Source organism: Schistocerca gregaria, chromosome 8, assembly GCF_023897955.1.
Source record: "Schistocerca gregaria isolate iqSchGreg1 chromosome 8, iqSchGreg1.2, whole genome shotgun sequence".
Lineage (NCBI taxonomy): Eukaryota > Metazoa > Arthropoda > Insecta > Orthoptera > Acrididae > Schistocerca > Schistocerca gregaria.
In genome coordinates this window covers 129221386-129237031 of record NC_064927.1, presented here as the reverse complement: position 1 = coordinate 129237031, position 15646 = coordinate 129221386, and the positions used below count along the sequence as shown (strand labels likewise).

The following is a 15646-nucleotide window of genomic DNA, read 5'->3' as shown; positions in this document are numbered from 1 at the left end:
TTCAAAGATGATCTACAGAGGTGTGAAACCTCAGTGGAAATAAACTAACGTGATCACAGCTGTTTAGTTCTATAGCCCTAATAAGCCGAAGCAATTGGCGATATCACCGTATGTGCTGCGTCTGGTGCGCCGGCGTGCTGGTTCTCGTACACGTGTGCGTCGATGGAAGAACTCCAGCCACAAACAGAACTCTTTCAAAGACTAGGACGGCAGAAGGCAGTCCTCTGACTAACACACACTAATACTGTCTTCTCCTCTCTGTGTTCTACCAGCGTTTCTCCCACCCACATGCACGGATATCAGATAACGTTTCCACGTCAGTATAGGCAGAGGAAGTGCTCTCAATTACCGAAGCCGGCCGGTGTGGCCGAGCGGTTCTAGGCGCTTCAGTCTGGAACCGCGCGACCGTTACGGTCCCAGGTTCGAATCCTGCCGCGGGCATGGATGTGTGTGTTGTCCTTAGGTTAGTTAGGTTTAAGTATTTCTAAGTTCTAGGGGACTAATGACCACAGATATTAAGTCCCATAATGTCCTTAGGTTAGTTAGGTTTAAGTATTTTTAAGTTCTAGGGGACTAATGACCACAGATATTAAGTCCCATAATGCTCAGAGCCATTTGAAATCAATTGCTGAACGCTGCGTACTCAACGACGACTTCCAAACCAGAGGTGAAGTCTGGAATCGTATAGGTGCGCAACAGTACAGTGTCTAACAGTTCTAACTATAATCTCTCCTGAGAGGAAAGACAGCAATTCCGTCTGTACCAACAAAAGCTGGTATCAAGTGTCCGTCACACTCGGGAGCTCACAACTGAAGACCCTGTCTGTCTAGCGCTGGCTTCCCAGCAAGACTTGGCTTCCCACTGCCCTAATTCCGAAAAGGAATCATATTCTCGAAACCACGGAATATTCTCCCTCTCTACAGATTCTTCCGAACGCCGACCAACCGTATTTTATATTTACTATTATAAACAGTCTTGATTACGATTTATTTGTTATGGTGACCTGTTTCGACCACTACTCTGGTCATCTTCAGACCGATGAGTAGGAATCTCAGTAGTGATTCTCCAGCAGAAAGAGATTCCTACTCATTGGTCTGAAGATGACCACAGTAGTGGTCGAAACCGGTCACCGAAATAAATAAATCGTGATGAAGACTGTTTATAATAGTAAATATTTGTAACACATTGATCACTGTCGCTCCCATAATGTGTTCAAAAGTAACCATATTTTAGTCTTTTATCGTCTGGTGAGGAAAATTTGCGAGGAAAAGCCTATACTCGTAGAATGGTACGTTTCTGAGTAAAAATCCTTGGAAATAACCCAGACTGTATGATTTTCTAGATGAAGCTTCTTTGTTGCCCTCACCTACGTCCAAGATTTTCGTAGTTTCCCAAGTATAATCCTTCCTGTTCCGCTACAAAACCGGCCGGTCGCGACTCTATTGTGCTCCAGCACTTAGGTCCTAAGACGTCCGTCTTGCTATATCCTGTGTTTAAGCAGGACCAACACACCTGTGTGGGCATTCCACCCAGGGCTTGAGTTTCGTCTGCCGGTCCATTTCCACTGTCGTTCCTACGTCTACTAGTATTACAATAAAGACACTCCGTCACCTTTCATGCAATAAGCGTTAACAATTGTTTACAAGGCGTACATAACAATGTCAGTCACCTTTAAATGTTCATATATACGATGTACTACCTATCAAATAATACCTAATGTGGTTGGAGATCACCGCAAATTATGTGGATGAGTGAAACTTCCTGGCAGATTAAAACTGTGTGCCGGACCGACACTCGAACTCGGGACCTTTGCCTTTCGCGGCCAAGTGCTCTACCACTTGCCCACGTAAGGCAAACGTCGCGAGTTCGAGTCTCGGTCGGGCACAAAATTTTAATCTGCCAGGAAGTTTCATATCAGCGCACAATCCGCTGCAGAGTGAAAATCTCATTCTGGAAACATCCTCGAGGCTGTGGCTAAGCAATGTCTCCGCAGTATCCTTTCTTTCAGGAGTGCTAGTTCTGCAAGGTTCGGACGGCCGCGGTGGTCTAGCGGTTCTAGGCGCTCAGTCCGAAACCGCGCGACTGCTACGGACGCAAGTTCGAATCCTGCCTCGGGCATGGATGTGTGTGATGTCCTTAGGTTAGTTAGGGTTAAGTAGTTCTCAGTTCTAGGGGACTGATGACTACAGATGTTAAGTCCCACAGTGCTCAAAGCCATTTGAACCATTTTTCGCAAGGTTTGCAGGAGAGCTTCTGTAAAGTTTGGAAGTAGGAGACGAGGTAGTGGCAGAAGTAAAGCTGTGAAGACGGGGCGTGAGTCGGGCCTGGGTAGCTCAGTTGGTAGAGCACTTGCCCGCGAAAGGCAAAGGTCCGGAGTTCGAGTCTCGGTCCGGCACACGTATTTAGTCTTCCAGGAAGACTCTGTGTGAACGAGTGCTTGTAAATTATAGCCACCTTACACAGTCAGCATAACGTGATATAAATGTAGGTATTGACGTAGGTGTAACGTAACAACGGAAGTGTAGGTGCATACAAGTGTTGCTGGCAGATGATATGGATCGCAGTAGTACTCCGTATGAGAATGGATCAGGAAGAAAGCTCAGTCTGTCTGCCATACACTTCACCGTGTGGTTGTAGACGTCGATACTCACCGCGAAGACGGCTGTGGCGGCGAATACAGCTGCGGCTACTGGAGTGTTGGGCTGCATGGTGGGCCGGTCGGCTATTGGCTGGTGTAGGGCGGCGGCGGCTCTTATACGGCGTGGGGCAGTGCCTGCATCGCCTTGGGCGTTGGCGACGCAAGGTCGTCGGTGGCGGCGGCGGCGTGGCGCGCCTCGCGTCGCTTCGTGTTGTGGCGCCGGCCCGCGATACCGGGCGACGAGGCGCGCGGCGACAGCGGAGGGTACAGCCAGTGCGGCGCCCGTACCGCCGCCAGCGGCCCGGTTTCCGAGCAGATGCCTCCGGAATGTTAATGCGCGCGCTACACAACACGGGCCACAGTGCCCTAGCGCCGTCACCCGGCAACCTCACGCCTCTGCACCACGTTGCTGTGACCTTGTCACCTGCTACCTTCTCATGGAACCTCCACCTACACTGTGAGACGCAATTAAAGGTTCAAATGGCCCTGAGCACTATGGGACTTAACATCTGATGTCATCAGTTACCCAGAACTTAGAACTACTTAAACCTAACCAACCTAAGGACATCACACACATCCATGCCCGAGGCAGGATTTGAACCTGCGACCGTAGCGGTCACGGGGTTCGAACCTGAAGCGCCTAGAACCGCACAGTCACACCGGCCGGCTCACAATTAAAATATCACTTGTTTGAAACTTTAATTAACTTAGAAATTAGAAGGAAGGTCAGCGTTGGCCGTAATTTTGATGGTTTATTGACAGCAAAATCGATTTTCAATCACATAATGATGCTCGTCAGTGCTGTAGTGTAAAAATTAAAGCTCTTACGCACTGGTGTCAAGTTATTACACTACTGGCCATTAAAAAATTGCTACACCACGAAGATGATGTGCTACAGAGGCAAAATTTAACCGACACGAAGAAGATTCTGTGATATGCAAATGATTAGCTTTTCAGAGCATTCACACAAGGTTGGCGCCGGTGGCGACACCTACAACGTGCTGACATGAGGAAAGTTTCCAATCGATTTCTCAGACACAAACGGCAGTTCACCGGCGTTGCCTGGTGAAACGTTGTTATGATGCCTCGTGTAAGGAGGAGAAATGCGTACCATTACGTTTCCGACTTTGATAAAGGTCGGATGGTAGTCTATCGCGATTGCGGATTATCGTATCGCGACACTGCAGCTCGCGTTGGTCGAGATCCAATGACTGTTAGCAGAATATGGAATCCGTGGGTTCAGGATGGTAATAAGGAGCGCCTTGCTGGATCCCAACGAGCTCGTACCACTAGCGGTGGAAATGACAGGCATCTTATCCACATGGCTGTAACGGATCCTGCAGCCACGTCTCGATCCCTGAGTCAACAGATGGCAACGTTTGCAAGACAACAACCAACTGCATGAACAGTTCGACAACGTTTGCAGCAGCACGGACTATCAGCTTGGAGACCGTGGCTGAGCTTACTCTTAACGCTGCATTACCGACAGGAGCGCCTGCCATCGTGTACTCTACGACGAACGTGGGTGCACGAATCTATAAACGTCACTTTTTCGTATGAATCCAGGTTCTGTTTACAGCATCAATAAAATGGTTCAAATGGCTCAGAGCACTATGGGACTTCACAGCTGTGGTCATCAGTCCCCTAGAACTTAGAACCACTTAAACCTAACTAACCTAAGGACATCACACACATCCATGCCCGAGGCAGGATTCGAAACTGCGACGGTAGCAGTCGAGCGGTTCCGGACTGCGCGCCTAGAACCGCGAGACCACCGCGGCCGGCCTTACAGGATCATGATGGTCGCATCCGTGTTTGGCGACATCGCGATGAACGCACATTGGAAGCGTGTATTCGTCAGTGCCATACTGGCGTATGACCCGACGTGATGGCATAGGGTGCCATTGGTTACACGTCTCTGTCAGCTCTTGTTCGCATTGACGGCACTTTGAACAGTGGACGTTACATTTCACATGTGTTACGACCCGTGGCTCTCCCCTTCATTGCATTCCTGTGAAACCCTACATTTCAGTAGAATAATGCATGACCGCATGTGGCAAGTCCTGTACCGGCTTATCTGGATACAGAAAATGTTCGACTGCTGCCCTAGCCAACACATTCTCCAGATCTCTCAACAATGAAAACGTCTGGTCAATGGTGGCCGAGCAACTGGTTCGTCACAATATGCCAGTCACTGCTCTTGATGAACTGTGGTATCGTGTTGAAGCTGCATGGGCAGCTGTACCTGTACACGCCATCCAAGCTCTGTTTGACTCAATGCCCAGGCGTATTAAGGCCGTTATTACGACCAGAGGTGGTTGTTCTGGGTATTAATTTCTCAGGATTTATGCACCTAAATTGCGTAAAAATGTAATCACATTTCAGTTCTAGTAAAATGTATTTGTCCAGTGAATACCCGTTTATCATCTGCATTTCTTCTTGTTGTAGCAATTTTAATAGCCAGTAGTGTATCAGTAACGAAAGCTATGAAACGAGATCATAGTCGACAGGTAATATGATTTACCGATATCTCTATTGTAGACCTCTTCGATGTGAAATGTCAGTTAAGTGATGACGTCCCGGCTGTTAAAACGTTCTAGCCTTGAAACTTTGTCGACTTTAGATCCACGGACGAGGGCTACGGTTACCCATCCGTTACCATGCTGCAAGGTATCTCTGTTGCTAATAGTAAAGTTCTGAACTCCACCACAGAACACTGATGGACCATGCAGGACGACTTGAGCACCTACATAGTTCTGAGTATTAATAGCAATATTGTCTATTGCTTTATAAAGTGTAATGCGCGTATGTGATAGTTTTATAGTTTTGGTTACATCAGTGCCTACAAGTTTTAATTTGTACACTACAGTACTGAAGATGATGTTTATGTGATAGAAAATCGATTTTGCTGTCAATAAACCATCAAAATTACGGCCAAAGCTGAAATTCCTTCTAATTTCACGTATATGGTTTATGTGCACACAGCACTCTATGGAGTCGCCAATCAAACTCATAACTGTCTCCAATTTTCAACACAGGAGTTTCAAATTTGGATGAAAGATTCCTACTACCTTCTTCTCTAATGATGCAAAAGCGTTGTGCCCTGCTACGTCACAGGCGCGCTTTATATGAGATCAGATATCTTATCGGAATGCAGCCGGCTGACGTCGTCGATAACTGCCGATATTTCGACAAGAGAACACACTGACATTTTCAAGCCAAAATTGCAACAAGTAAGTATGTGAAAGTGAATTTAAAACCTGAGCACACACGCACATCGTAAACAGTAGCGCCATCACACAGACCAATGATGATGGACATAGAAATTATCGACAGTGAATTAATAGTCTAGTCAACGGGTGAGTTAGCATTAACGATGTCCCTTTCTGGTTTTTGACAAGGGAGAGAGCCTGATTACATGCAGAATTTAAACAAAAACCGCCCCATCTTACTTACCCTGAATAGACAAAGAAACTGGTGCATCTGCCTAATACCTGTAGGGCTCCCGCGAGCACGCAGAAGTACCGCAACAGGACGTGGCATTGAGTCGACAAATGTCTGAAGTAGTGCTGAAGGGAATTCACACCATGAATCGTGCAGGCTATCCATAAATCCGTAAGAGTACGAAGGCGTGGAGATCTCTTCTGAACAACACGTTGCAAGGCATCCTAGATATTTTCAATAACGTTCATGTCGGGGAGTTTGGGTGGCCAGCGAAAGTATGTAAACTTAGAACAGTGTTCCTGGAGCCACTCTGCAGAAATTATTGACATATGGGGTGTCGTACTGTCCTGCTGGAGTTGCCCAAACCCGTTGGAATGCACAATGGGCATGAACGGGTGCAGGTGATCAGACACGTACGTATCACCTGTCAGAGTCGTATCTAGACGTATCAGGGCTCCCACATCATTCCAACTGCACACCCCTTACACCATCGCAGAGACTCCGCCAGCTTGAACTTTTCCCTGCTGACACACAGGGTCCATGGATTCATGAGGTTGTCTCCCGATCTGTACAAATCCATCCGCTCGATACAATTTGAAACGAGACTCCTCTAACCATGAATATGGGAATAATAGACCCATGTCGGTGTTGACGGGCAAAGGCGAGGAGGAAAGCATTTTGTCGCGCAGTGAGCGAGGGTACACGAGTAGGCCTTCGGTTCCGAAAGCCCATATCGATTATCTTTCGTTGAAAGATTCGCACGCTCACACTTGTTGATGGCCCAGCATTGAAATCTGCAACAATTTGTGCAATGGTTCCGCCACATTCAACGATTCTTTTCAGTCGTCGTTTTTCTCCTTCTTGCAGGATTTCTTTCCAACAGCAGCGATGTCGGAGATATGATGTTTTACCGGATTCCTGATATTCACGGTACACTTGTGAAATGGTCATACCTTCATCGCGACCTGGAGATGTTGTGCCCCATCGATCTCGTGCCGATTAAAAACTCAAAAATGGCTCTGAGCACTATGGGACTTAACTGCTGAGGTCATCAGTCCTCTAGAACTTAGAACTACTTAAACCTAACTAACCTAAGCACATCACACATATCCATGTACGAGGCAGGATTCGAATCTGCGACCGTAGCGGTTGCGCGGCTCCAGACTATAGCACCTAGAACCGCTCGGCCACTCCGGCCGTCGATTATAAACTCACTTAAATCTTGATATCCAGACATTGCGGCAGTAGTAATCGATCTAACAACTGCGCCAGACACTTGCTGTCTTATATAAGCGTTGGCGACCGCAGGGCCGTATTCTGTCGGTTTACATATCTTTGTATACACATCAAAAAAAGTTTTGCATCGCTTCGGCTCCGAGATTTCCGGAACCTATATAGAAAATTGGAATAGAGATTAATATCAACATCATTCCCGCCCTTTCCCTGGTTCTTGTAAACTACACATTGCATTTTGTACCGTCATACAGCGAGACCTTCAGAGGTGGTGGACTAGATTGCTGTTGGTATAAATAACACTTCTACTGTGTATCATCAATAGCACCTCATTAATATTCACATAACAAAGATACTTAATGAATAAGTACTCCTTCTGAAAGCAGTCTTCAGAATCTACCATCAAAACAACATAATGTTCATAAAATAAAAAGGATAATGGTCAGCTTCACACTTAGCTCTAAAATGCTGATCACTCGTCTTTAGACTTAATCTAATCAGAATAAAAGAATACAAATGTCACTAAAAACATACTGGTCTAACTGTTATATCAGGTGAAACCCATGGCATAGGAACATATTCGTTTGTCTAGTTCACATATAGACGCTGGGTGCACACAATTAACTACAGTAATCCAGTGTAATTCTTTGTAGAGGGAATAAACTTGATGTAGTATGTTTTTTTTTTTTTTTTCAGCCATCAGTCTTCTGACTGGTTTGATGCGGCCCGCCACGAATTCCTCTCCTGTGCCTAACTCTTCATTTCAGAGTAGCACTTGCAACCTACGTCCTCAATTATTTGCCGGATGTGTTCCAGTCTCTGTCTTCCTATACAGTTTCCTCCTCATTTCGTGCCATATCAGTCCACCTAAGTTTCAGGATTCGTCTGTAGCACCACATCTCAAATGCTTCAAATCTCTTCTTTCCCGGTTTTCCGAAAGTCCTTGTTTCACTGCCATACAATGCTGTGCTCCAAACTCAAATAGAAATTTCTTCCTCACATTAACTCCTACGATTGATACTAGTAAATTTCTCTTGGCCACGAATGCCCTTTCTGCCATTGCTAGTCTCTGCGTTTGATGTCCCCCTTGCTCCTTTAGTCATTGGTTACTTTGCTGCCTAGGTTGCAGAATTCCTTAACTTCATCTACTTCGTGACCATCAGTCCTGATGTTAGGTTTCTCGCTGTTCTCAAATCTGCTGCTTCTCATTACTTTGGTCTTTCTTCGATTTACTCTCAATCCATATTCTGTACTCATTAGACTGTTTATCATGTAAGTCTTCTTCACTTTCTCTAAAGATAGCAATGTAATCGGCGAATCTTGTCATTAATAACCTTTCACCATCATTTTTAATTTCACTCTTGAACCCTATATTTCCGTGATTCTTTATTCGATGTATAGATTGAACATTATTGGTGAAAGACTAAACCCCTGTCCCATACCACTTCGTTCTTCCATCCTTATTGTTCATGTTTCATGTACATATCGTATATTACCCGTCTTTCACTATAGCTTACCCCTATTTTTTCTGAAATTTCGAACATATTGCTTCATTTTACATAGTTGAACGCTTTATCCACGTCGACAAATCCTACGAACTTGCCTTTTTCCTTTAGTGTTACTTCCATTGTCAACGGCAACATCAGAATTGACTCTCTGGTGCCTTTACCTTTCCTAACGTCAAAATGATCATCTAATCTTCAATTTTCTTTTCCATACATCTGTAAATTATTCTTGTCTGTAACTACTATGCATGAGCTGTTAAGTTGATTGTCCAATAATTCTCGCACTTGTTGGCTCTTGCTATCTGACCGCTACGGTCGCAGGTTCGAATCCTGCCTCGGACATGAATGTGTGTGATGTCCTTAGGTTAGTTAGGTTCAAGTAGTTCTAAGTTCTAGGGGACTGATGACCTCAAATGTTGTCCCATAGTGATCAGAGCCATATGAATCATTTGAATCTTTCTATCTTCGGAATTGTGTGGATGATTTTATTCCGAAAGTCATATGGTCTATCGCCAGACTCACACATTCTTCACATCAGCGTGAGTAGTCGTTTGGTTGCCATTTCCCAAGCGATTTTAGAAATTCAGGTGGAATATTATTTATGCTTTCTGCCTTATTAGATTTCACTGATACACTGGACTCGTATTCGGCAGGAGGACGGTTCAAACGCGCTTCCGGCCGTCCTGCTGTAGGCTTTCGTGATTTCCCTAAATCACCTCAGGAAAATACCGAGATGGACGCTCTGAAGGGGCGCGGCCGATTACATTCCCTATCCTACCCTCATCCGATGGGACCGATTATCTCGCTGTTTGGTCCCCTCCTGCAAATCAACCAACCAGCCATCTTTTCCAAAGTTCTTTTAATTTTGAATACTGGATCCTCGTCTATGTCCACTACTGTGTCTTTTCTGTCATGCCATCAGTCAAGCCTTCCCCTTCACAGAGACTCTTCAATAAACTCATTCCACCTATCCACTCTCTTCTTCGCATTTAACAGTGAAATTCCCATTGCACTTAATGTCACCACACTTGCTTTTAATTTCATCGTAGATCTGTCGACTTTTCTATTCGCTTTGCTTTTAATTTCATCGTAGATTTCTCGACTTTACTATTCCCTGATTCAGTTCTCCCAACGATCACTTTTTTTCGATTTCTTCAAATTACTCACACAGCCATTTCTCCTTAGTTCTCCTGCATTTCGTATTTATTTCATTCCTAGTTGGCTTGTATTTCTGTATTCTTTATTTTCTCTGGGATTTATGTACTTCCTTCTTTCGTCGATGAGCTTAAGTATTTCTTCTTTTACCCATTGTTTCACCACAGTCATTTCCTAGTTGTTGTTATTGTGGTCTTCGGTCGTGAGACCGGTTTGATCCTGTTCTCCATGCTACTCTATCCTGTGCAAGCTTCTTCAACTCCCAGTACCTACTGCAGCTTACATCCTTCTGAATCTGGTTAGTGTATTCATCTCTTGATCTCCATCTACGATTTTTACCCTCCACGCTGCCCTCCAGTATTAAATTGGTGATCACTCGATGTCTCAGAACTTGTCCTACCACCAGATCCCTTCTTCTAGTCAAGTTGTGCCACAAGCTCCTCCCCAATCCTATTCAATACCTCCTCATTATTTATGTGATCTACCCATCTAATCTTCAGCATTCTTCTGTAGCACCACATTTCGAAAGCTTCTATTGTCTTCTTGTCTAAACTATTTATCGTCCACGTTTCCCTTCCATACATGGCTACACTCCATACAAATGCTTTCATAAACGACTTCCTGACATTTAAATCTATACTCGATGTTAACAAATTTTTCTTCTTCAGAAACACTTTCCTTGCCATTGCCAGTCTACATTTTATATCTTCTCTACTTCGACCATCATCAGTTATTTTGCTCCCGAAATAGCAAAACTCCTTTACTACTTTACGTGTCTCATGTCCTAATCTAATTTCCTCAGCATCACCCCACTTAATTCGACTACATTCCACAATCCTCGTTTTACTCTTGTTGATGTTCATCTTATATCCTCTTTTTAAGACACTGTCCATTCCGCTCAACTGCTCTTCCAGGTCATTTGGTGTCTCTGACAGAATTACAATGTCATCGGCGAACCTTTTCTTTTGTTTCGTTTATTGATTGCCTAATATACAGATTGAATAACATCGGGGATAGGCTACAACCCTGTCTCACTCTCTTCCCAACCACTGCTTCCATTTCATACCCCTCGACTCTTATAACTGCCACCTGCTTTCTGTACAAATTGTAAATAGCCTTTCGCTCCCTGTATTTTACTCCTGCCACCTTCAGAATTTGAAAGAGAGTATTCCAGTCAACATTGTCAATAGCTTTCTCTAAGTCTACAAATGCTAGAAACATTGGTTTGCCTTTCCTTAATCTTTCTTCTAAGATAAGTCGTAGGGTCAGTATTCCCTCACGTGTTCCAACATTTCTACGGAATCCAAACTGATCTTCCCTGAAGTCGGCTTCTACTAGTTTTTCCATTCGTCTGTAAAGAATTCGCGTTAGTATTTTGCAGCCGTGACTTATTAAACCGATAGTTCGGTAATTTTCACATCTGTCAACACCTGCTTTCTTTGGGATTGGAGTTATTATATTCTTCTTGAAGTCTGAGGGTATTTCGCCTGTCTCACACATCTTGCTCACTAGATGGTAGAGTTTTGTCAGGACTAGCTCTCCCAACGCTGTCAGTAATTCTACTGGAATGTTGTCTACTCCGGGGGCATTGTTTCGACTCAGGTCTTTCAGTGCTCTGTCAAACTCTTCACGCAGTATCGTATCTCCTATTTCATCTTCATCTGCATCCTCTTCCATTTCCATAATATTGTCCTCAAGTACATCGCCCTTGTATAGACCCTCTACATACTCCTTCCACCTTTCTGCTTTTTTCTTCTTTGCTTAGAACTGGGTTTCCATCTGAGCTCTTGATGTTCATACAAGTGGCTCTCTTTTCTCCAAAGGTCTCTTTAATTTTCCTGCAGGCAGTATCCATCTTACCCCTAATGAGGTAACCCTCTACATCCTTACATTTGTCCTCTAGCCATCCCTGCTTAGCCATTTTGCAGTTCCTGTCGATCTCATTATTGAGACGTTTGTATTCTGTTTTGCCTGTTTCATTTACTGCATTTTTATATTTTCTCCTTTCATCAGTTAAATTCAATATTTCTTCTTTTACCCAAGAATTTCTACTAGCCCTTGTCTTTTTACCTATTTGACCCTCTGCTGCCTTCACTATTTCATCCCTCAAAACTACCCACTCTTCTTCTACTGTATTTCTTTCCCCCATTCCTGTCAATTGCTCCCTTATGCACTCCCTGAAAATCTGTAAAACCTCTGGTTCTTTCAGTTTATCCAGGTCCCATCTCCTTAAACTCCCACCTTTTTGCAGTTTCTTCACTTTTAATCTACTGTTCATAACCAACAGATTGTGGTCAGAGTCCACATCTGCCCCTAGAAATGTCTTACAATTTAAAAGCTGGTTCCTAAATCTCTGTTTTACCATTATATAATCTATCTGATACCTTTTAGTATCTCCAGGGTTTTTCCATGTATACAAACTTCTTTTATGATTCTTGAACCAAGTGTTAGCTATGATTAAGTTATGCTCTGCGCAAGATTCTACCAGGCGGCTCCCACTTTCATTTCTTAGCCCCAGTCCATATTCACCTACTATGTTTCCTTCTCTCCATTTTCCTACTCTTGAATTCCAGTCACCCATGACTATTAAATTTTCGTCTCCCTTCACTACCTGAATAATTTGTTTTATCTCATCATACATTTCATCAATTTCTTCGTCATCTACAGAGCTAGTTGGCGTGGGCTTCGTGACTCTCTTGGACACAATAATGCGTTCACTATGCTGTTTGTAGTAGCTTACCCATACACCTATTTTTTATTCATTATTAAACCAACTCGTGCATTACCGCTATTTGATTTTGTATTTATAAACCTGTATTCACCTGACCAAAAGTCTTGTTCCTCCTGCAACCGAACTTCACTAATTCCCACTATATCTAACTTTAACCTATCCATTTCCCTTTTTAAGTTTTCTAACCCACCTGCCCGATGAAGGGATCTGACATTCCACGCTCCGATACGTAGAACGCCTGTTTTCTTTCTCCTGATAACGACGTCCTCTTGAGTAGTCCCCACCCGGAGATCCGAATTGGGGAATATTTTACCTCCGGAATGTTTTACCCAAGAGGACGCCATCATAATTTACTCATACAGTAAAGCTCTATGCCTTCGGGAAGAATTACGGCTGTAGTTTCCCCTTGCTTTCAGCCGTTCGCAGTACCAGCACAGCAAGGCCGTTTTGGTTATTGTTACAAGGCCAGATCAGTCAATCATCCAGACTGTTGCCCCTGCAACTACTGAAAAGGCTGCAGCCCCTCTTCAGGAACCACACGTTTGTCAGGCCTCTCAACAGATACCCCTCCGTTGTGGTTGCACCTACGGTACAGCTATCTTTTATCGTTGAGGAACGCAAGCCTCCCCACCAACGGCAAGGTCCATGGTTCATTTCCTAGTAACTATGCTTTTCTTTCTAGTTTCTGTGCTTGCTCGTGTTAGAGATCTCCATTCTCCTCAACTGAACTGCTTATTGAGTTATTCCTTATCGCAGTATCTATAGCCTCAGAGAAATTAGAGCAATTCTCTTCTTTCCTTAGTACTTCCGTATTCCCTTTCTTTGCGCATTTGTTCCTCTTGACTACTCTCTTAAACTTCAGTCTATCGTTCATCACTACTACGTTGAAGTAAGAGTCTATATTTGCTCCTGGGTACGTCTTACGTTCCAGTATCTAATTTCGAAATCTCCGCCTGACCTGGATGTAGTCCCTTACCTCCTAGCCTTTTCCCGATATACTTCTCCTCTTGCGGTTCTTGAATAGAGTATTTATTATTACCATCTGAAATATAATGCAGCCCTCAATTAGCCTTTCTCCTCTCTCGTTCCTAGTACCAAGCTCATATTCTCCCGTTTCCATTTCTCCTATTCCTTCCTGTACAAGCGCATTGGAATTCCTCACGACTATTAAATTTCGTATCCTAATACACTTTCTCTATCTCTTCACTGTGTATAATGCAGCTCTATCCTGTACACTGAACGTAACTAAATATTTAAGACAACTATTTTTATCTTGCTCTTGTCTTTTGAATCAAACTGGTGGACACAAAAAGTTAATCAATCTCACTACTCAATCATTCCTGCAAATATTAGCTGCACCAACAATTAAGTTTTATTTCAGTGGGTTACAAGTAAGTAGTCTTCCAAAGAAAAACAGTACCTGTTTTTTCCAGCACTGTCTCCCACTTTCGCTCAGGATTCTTCGTCTTTCTGCAGATTACAACAAAAATTCATGAGATTCGTTAGGCACGGAAAACTTTTCCAATACCTTTTTTCACAAAAGATGTAGCGAAATTTCCAGTCGAGAATGACCATTTATAGTAATATATCGAGTTTTCAAAGATCAAGAGTATCGATAAACTTTCACCTCATGTCACCGTTTTTAGCTATTGCACACCTGGCAAGTCCCACAACGATGTAACACACACTCAAAAAAGATCTGCATCTGCTTTCATGATGATTTGAAAATAGTTATCTGAACACGTAATTATAATCTTGCTCTAAAATTCATAAACCACACTTGCTGTCAATATTACACTCCTGGAAATGGAAAAAAGAACACATTGACACCGGTGTATCAGACCCACCACACTTGCTCCGGACACAGCGAGAGAGCTGTACAAGCAATGATCACACGCACGGCACAGGGGACACACCAGGAACCGCGGTGTTGGCCGTCGAATGGCGCTAGCTGCGCAGCATTTGTGCACCGCCGCCGTCAGTGTCAGCCAGTTTGCCGTGGCATACGGAGCTCCATCGCAGTCTTTAACACTGGTAGCATGCCGCGACAGCGTGCACGTGAACCGTATGTGCAGTTGACGGACTTTGAGCGAGGGCGTATAGTGGGCATGCGGGAGGCCGGTTGGACGTACCGCCGAAATCCTCAACACGTGGGGCGTGAGGTCTCCACAGTACATCGATGTTGTCGCCAGTGGTCGGCGGAAGGTGCACGTGCCCATCGACCTGGGACCGAACCGCAGCGACGCACGGATGCACGCCAAGACCGTAGAATCCTACGCAGTGCCGTAGGGGACCGCACCGCCACTTCCCAGCAAATTAGGGACACTGTTGCTCCTGGGGTATCCGCGAGGACCATTCGCAACCGTCTCCATGAAGCTGGGCTACGGTCCCGCACACCGTTAGGCCGTCTTCCGCTCACGCCCCAACATCGTGCAGCCCGCCTCCAGTGGTGTCACGACAGGCGTGAATGGAGGGACGAATGGAGACGTGTCGTCTTCAGCGATGAGAGTCGCTTCTGCCTTGGTGCCAATGATGGTCGTATGCGTGTTTGGCGCTGTGCAGGTGAGCGCCACAATCAGGACTGCATACGACCGAGGCACATAGGGCCAACACCCGGCATCATGGTGTGGGTAGCGATCTCCTACACTGGCCGTACACCTCTGGTGATTGTCGAGGGGACACTGAATAGTGCACTGTACATCCAAACCGTCATCGAACCCATCGTTCTACCATTCCTAGACCGGCAAGGGAACTTGCTGTTTCAACAGGACAGTGCACGTCCGCATGTATCCCGTGCCACCCAACGTGCTCTAGAAGGTGTAAGTCAACTACCTTGGCCAGCAAGATCTCCGGATCTGTCCCCCATTGAGCATGTTTGGGACTGGATGAAGCGTCGTCTCACGCGGTCTGCACGTCCAGCACGAACGCTGGTCGAACTGA

The 15646-nt window shown here is 44.8% G+C and overlaps 1 protein-coding gene across 1 annotated transcript in view; it reads right to left on the bottom strand.

Moving 5' to 3' along the window:
- Positions 1-2716, bottom strand: part of LOC126284521 (uncharacterized) — a 32245-nt gene extending 29529 nt beyond the window's left edge. The window contains exon 1 of the mRNA XM_049983514.1: positions 2652-2716. Coding sequence (XP_049839471.1) covers positions 2652-2708 — 57 coding nt within the window. The 5' untranslated portion in view covers positions 2709-2716. The remainder of the gene's footprint in view (positions 1-2651) is intronic.
- Positions 2717-15646: the final 12930 nt, after the last annotated feature.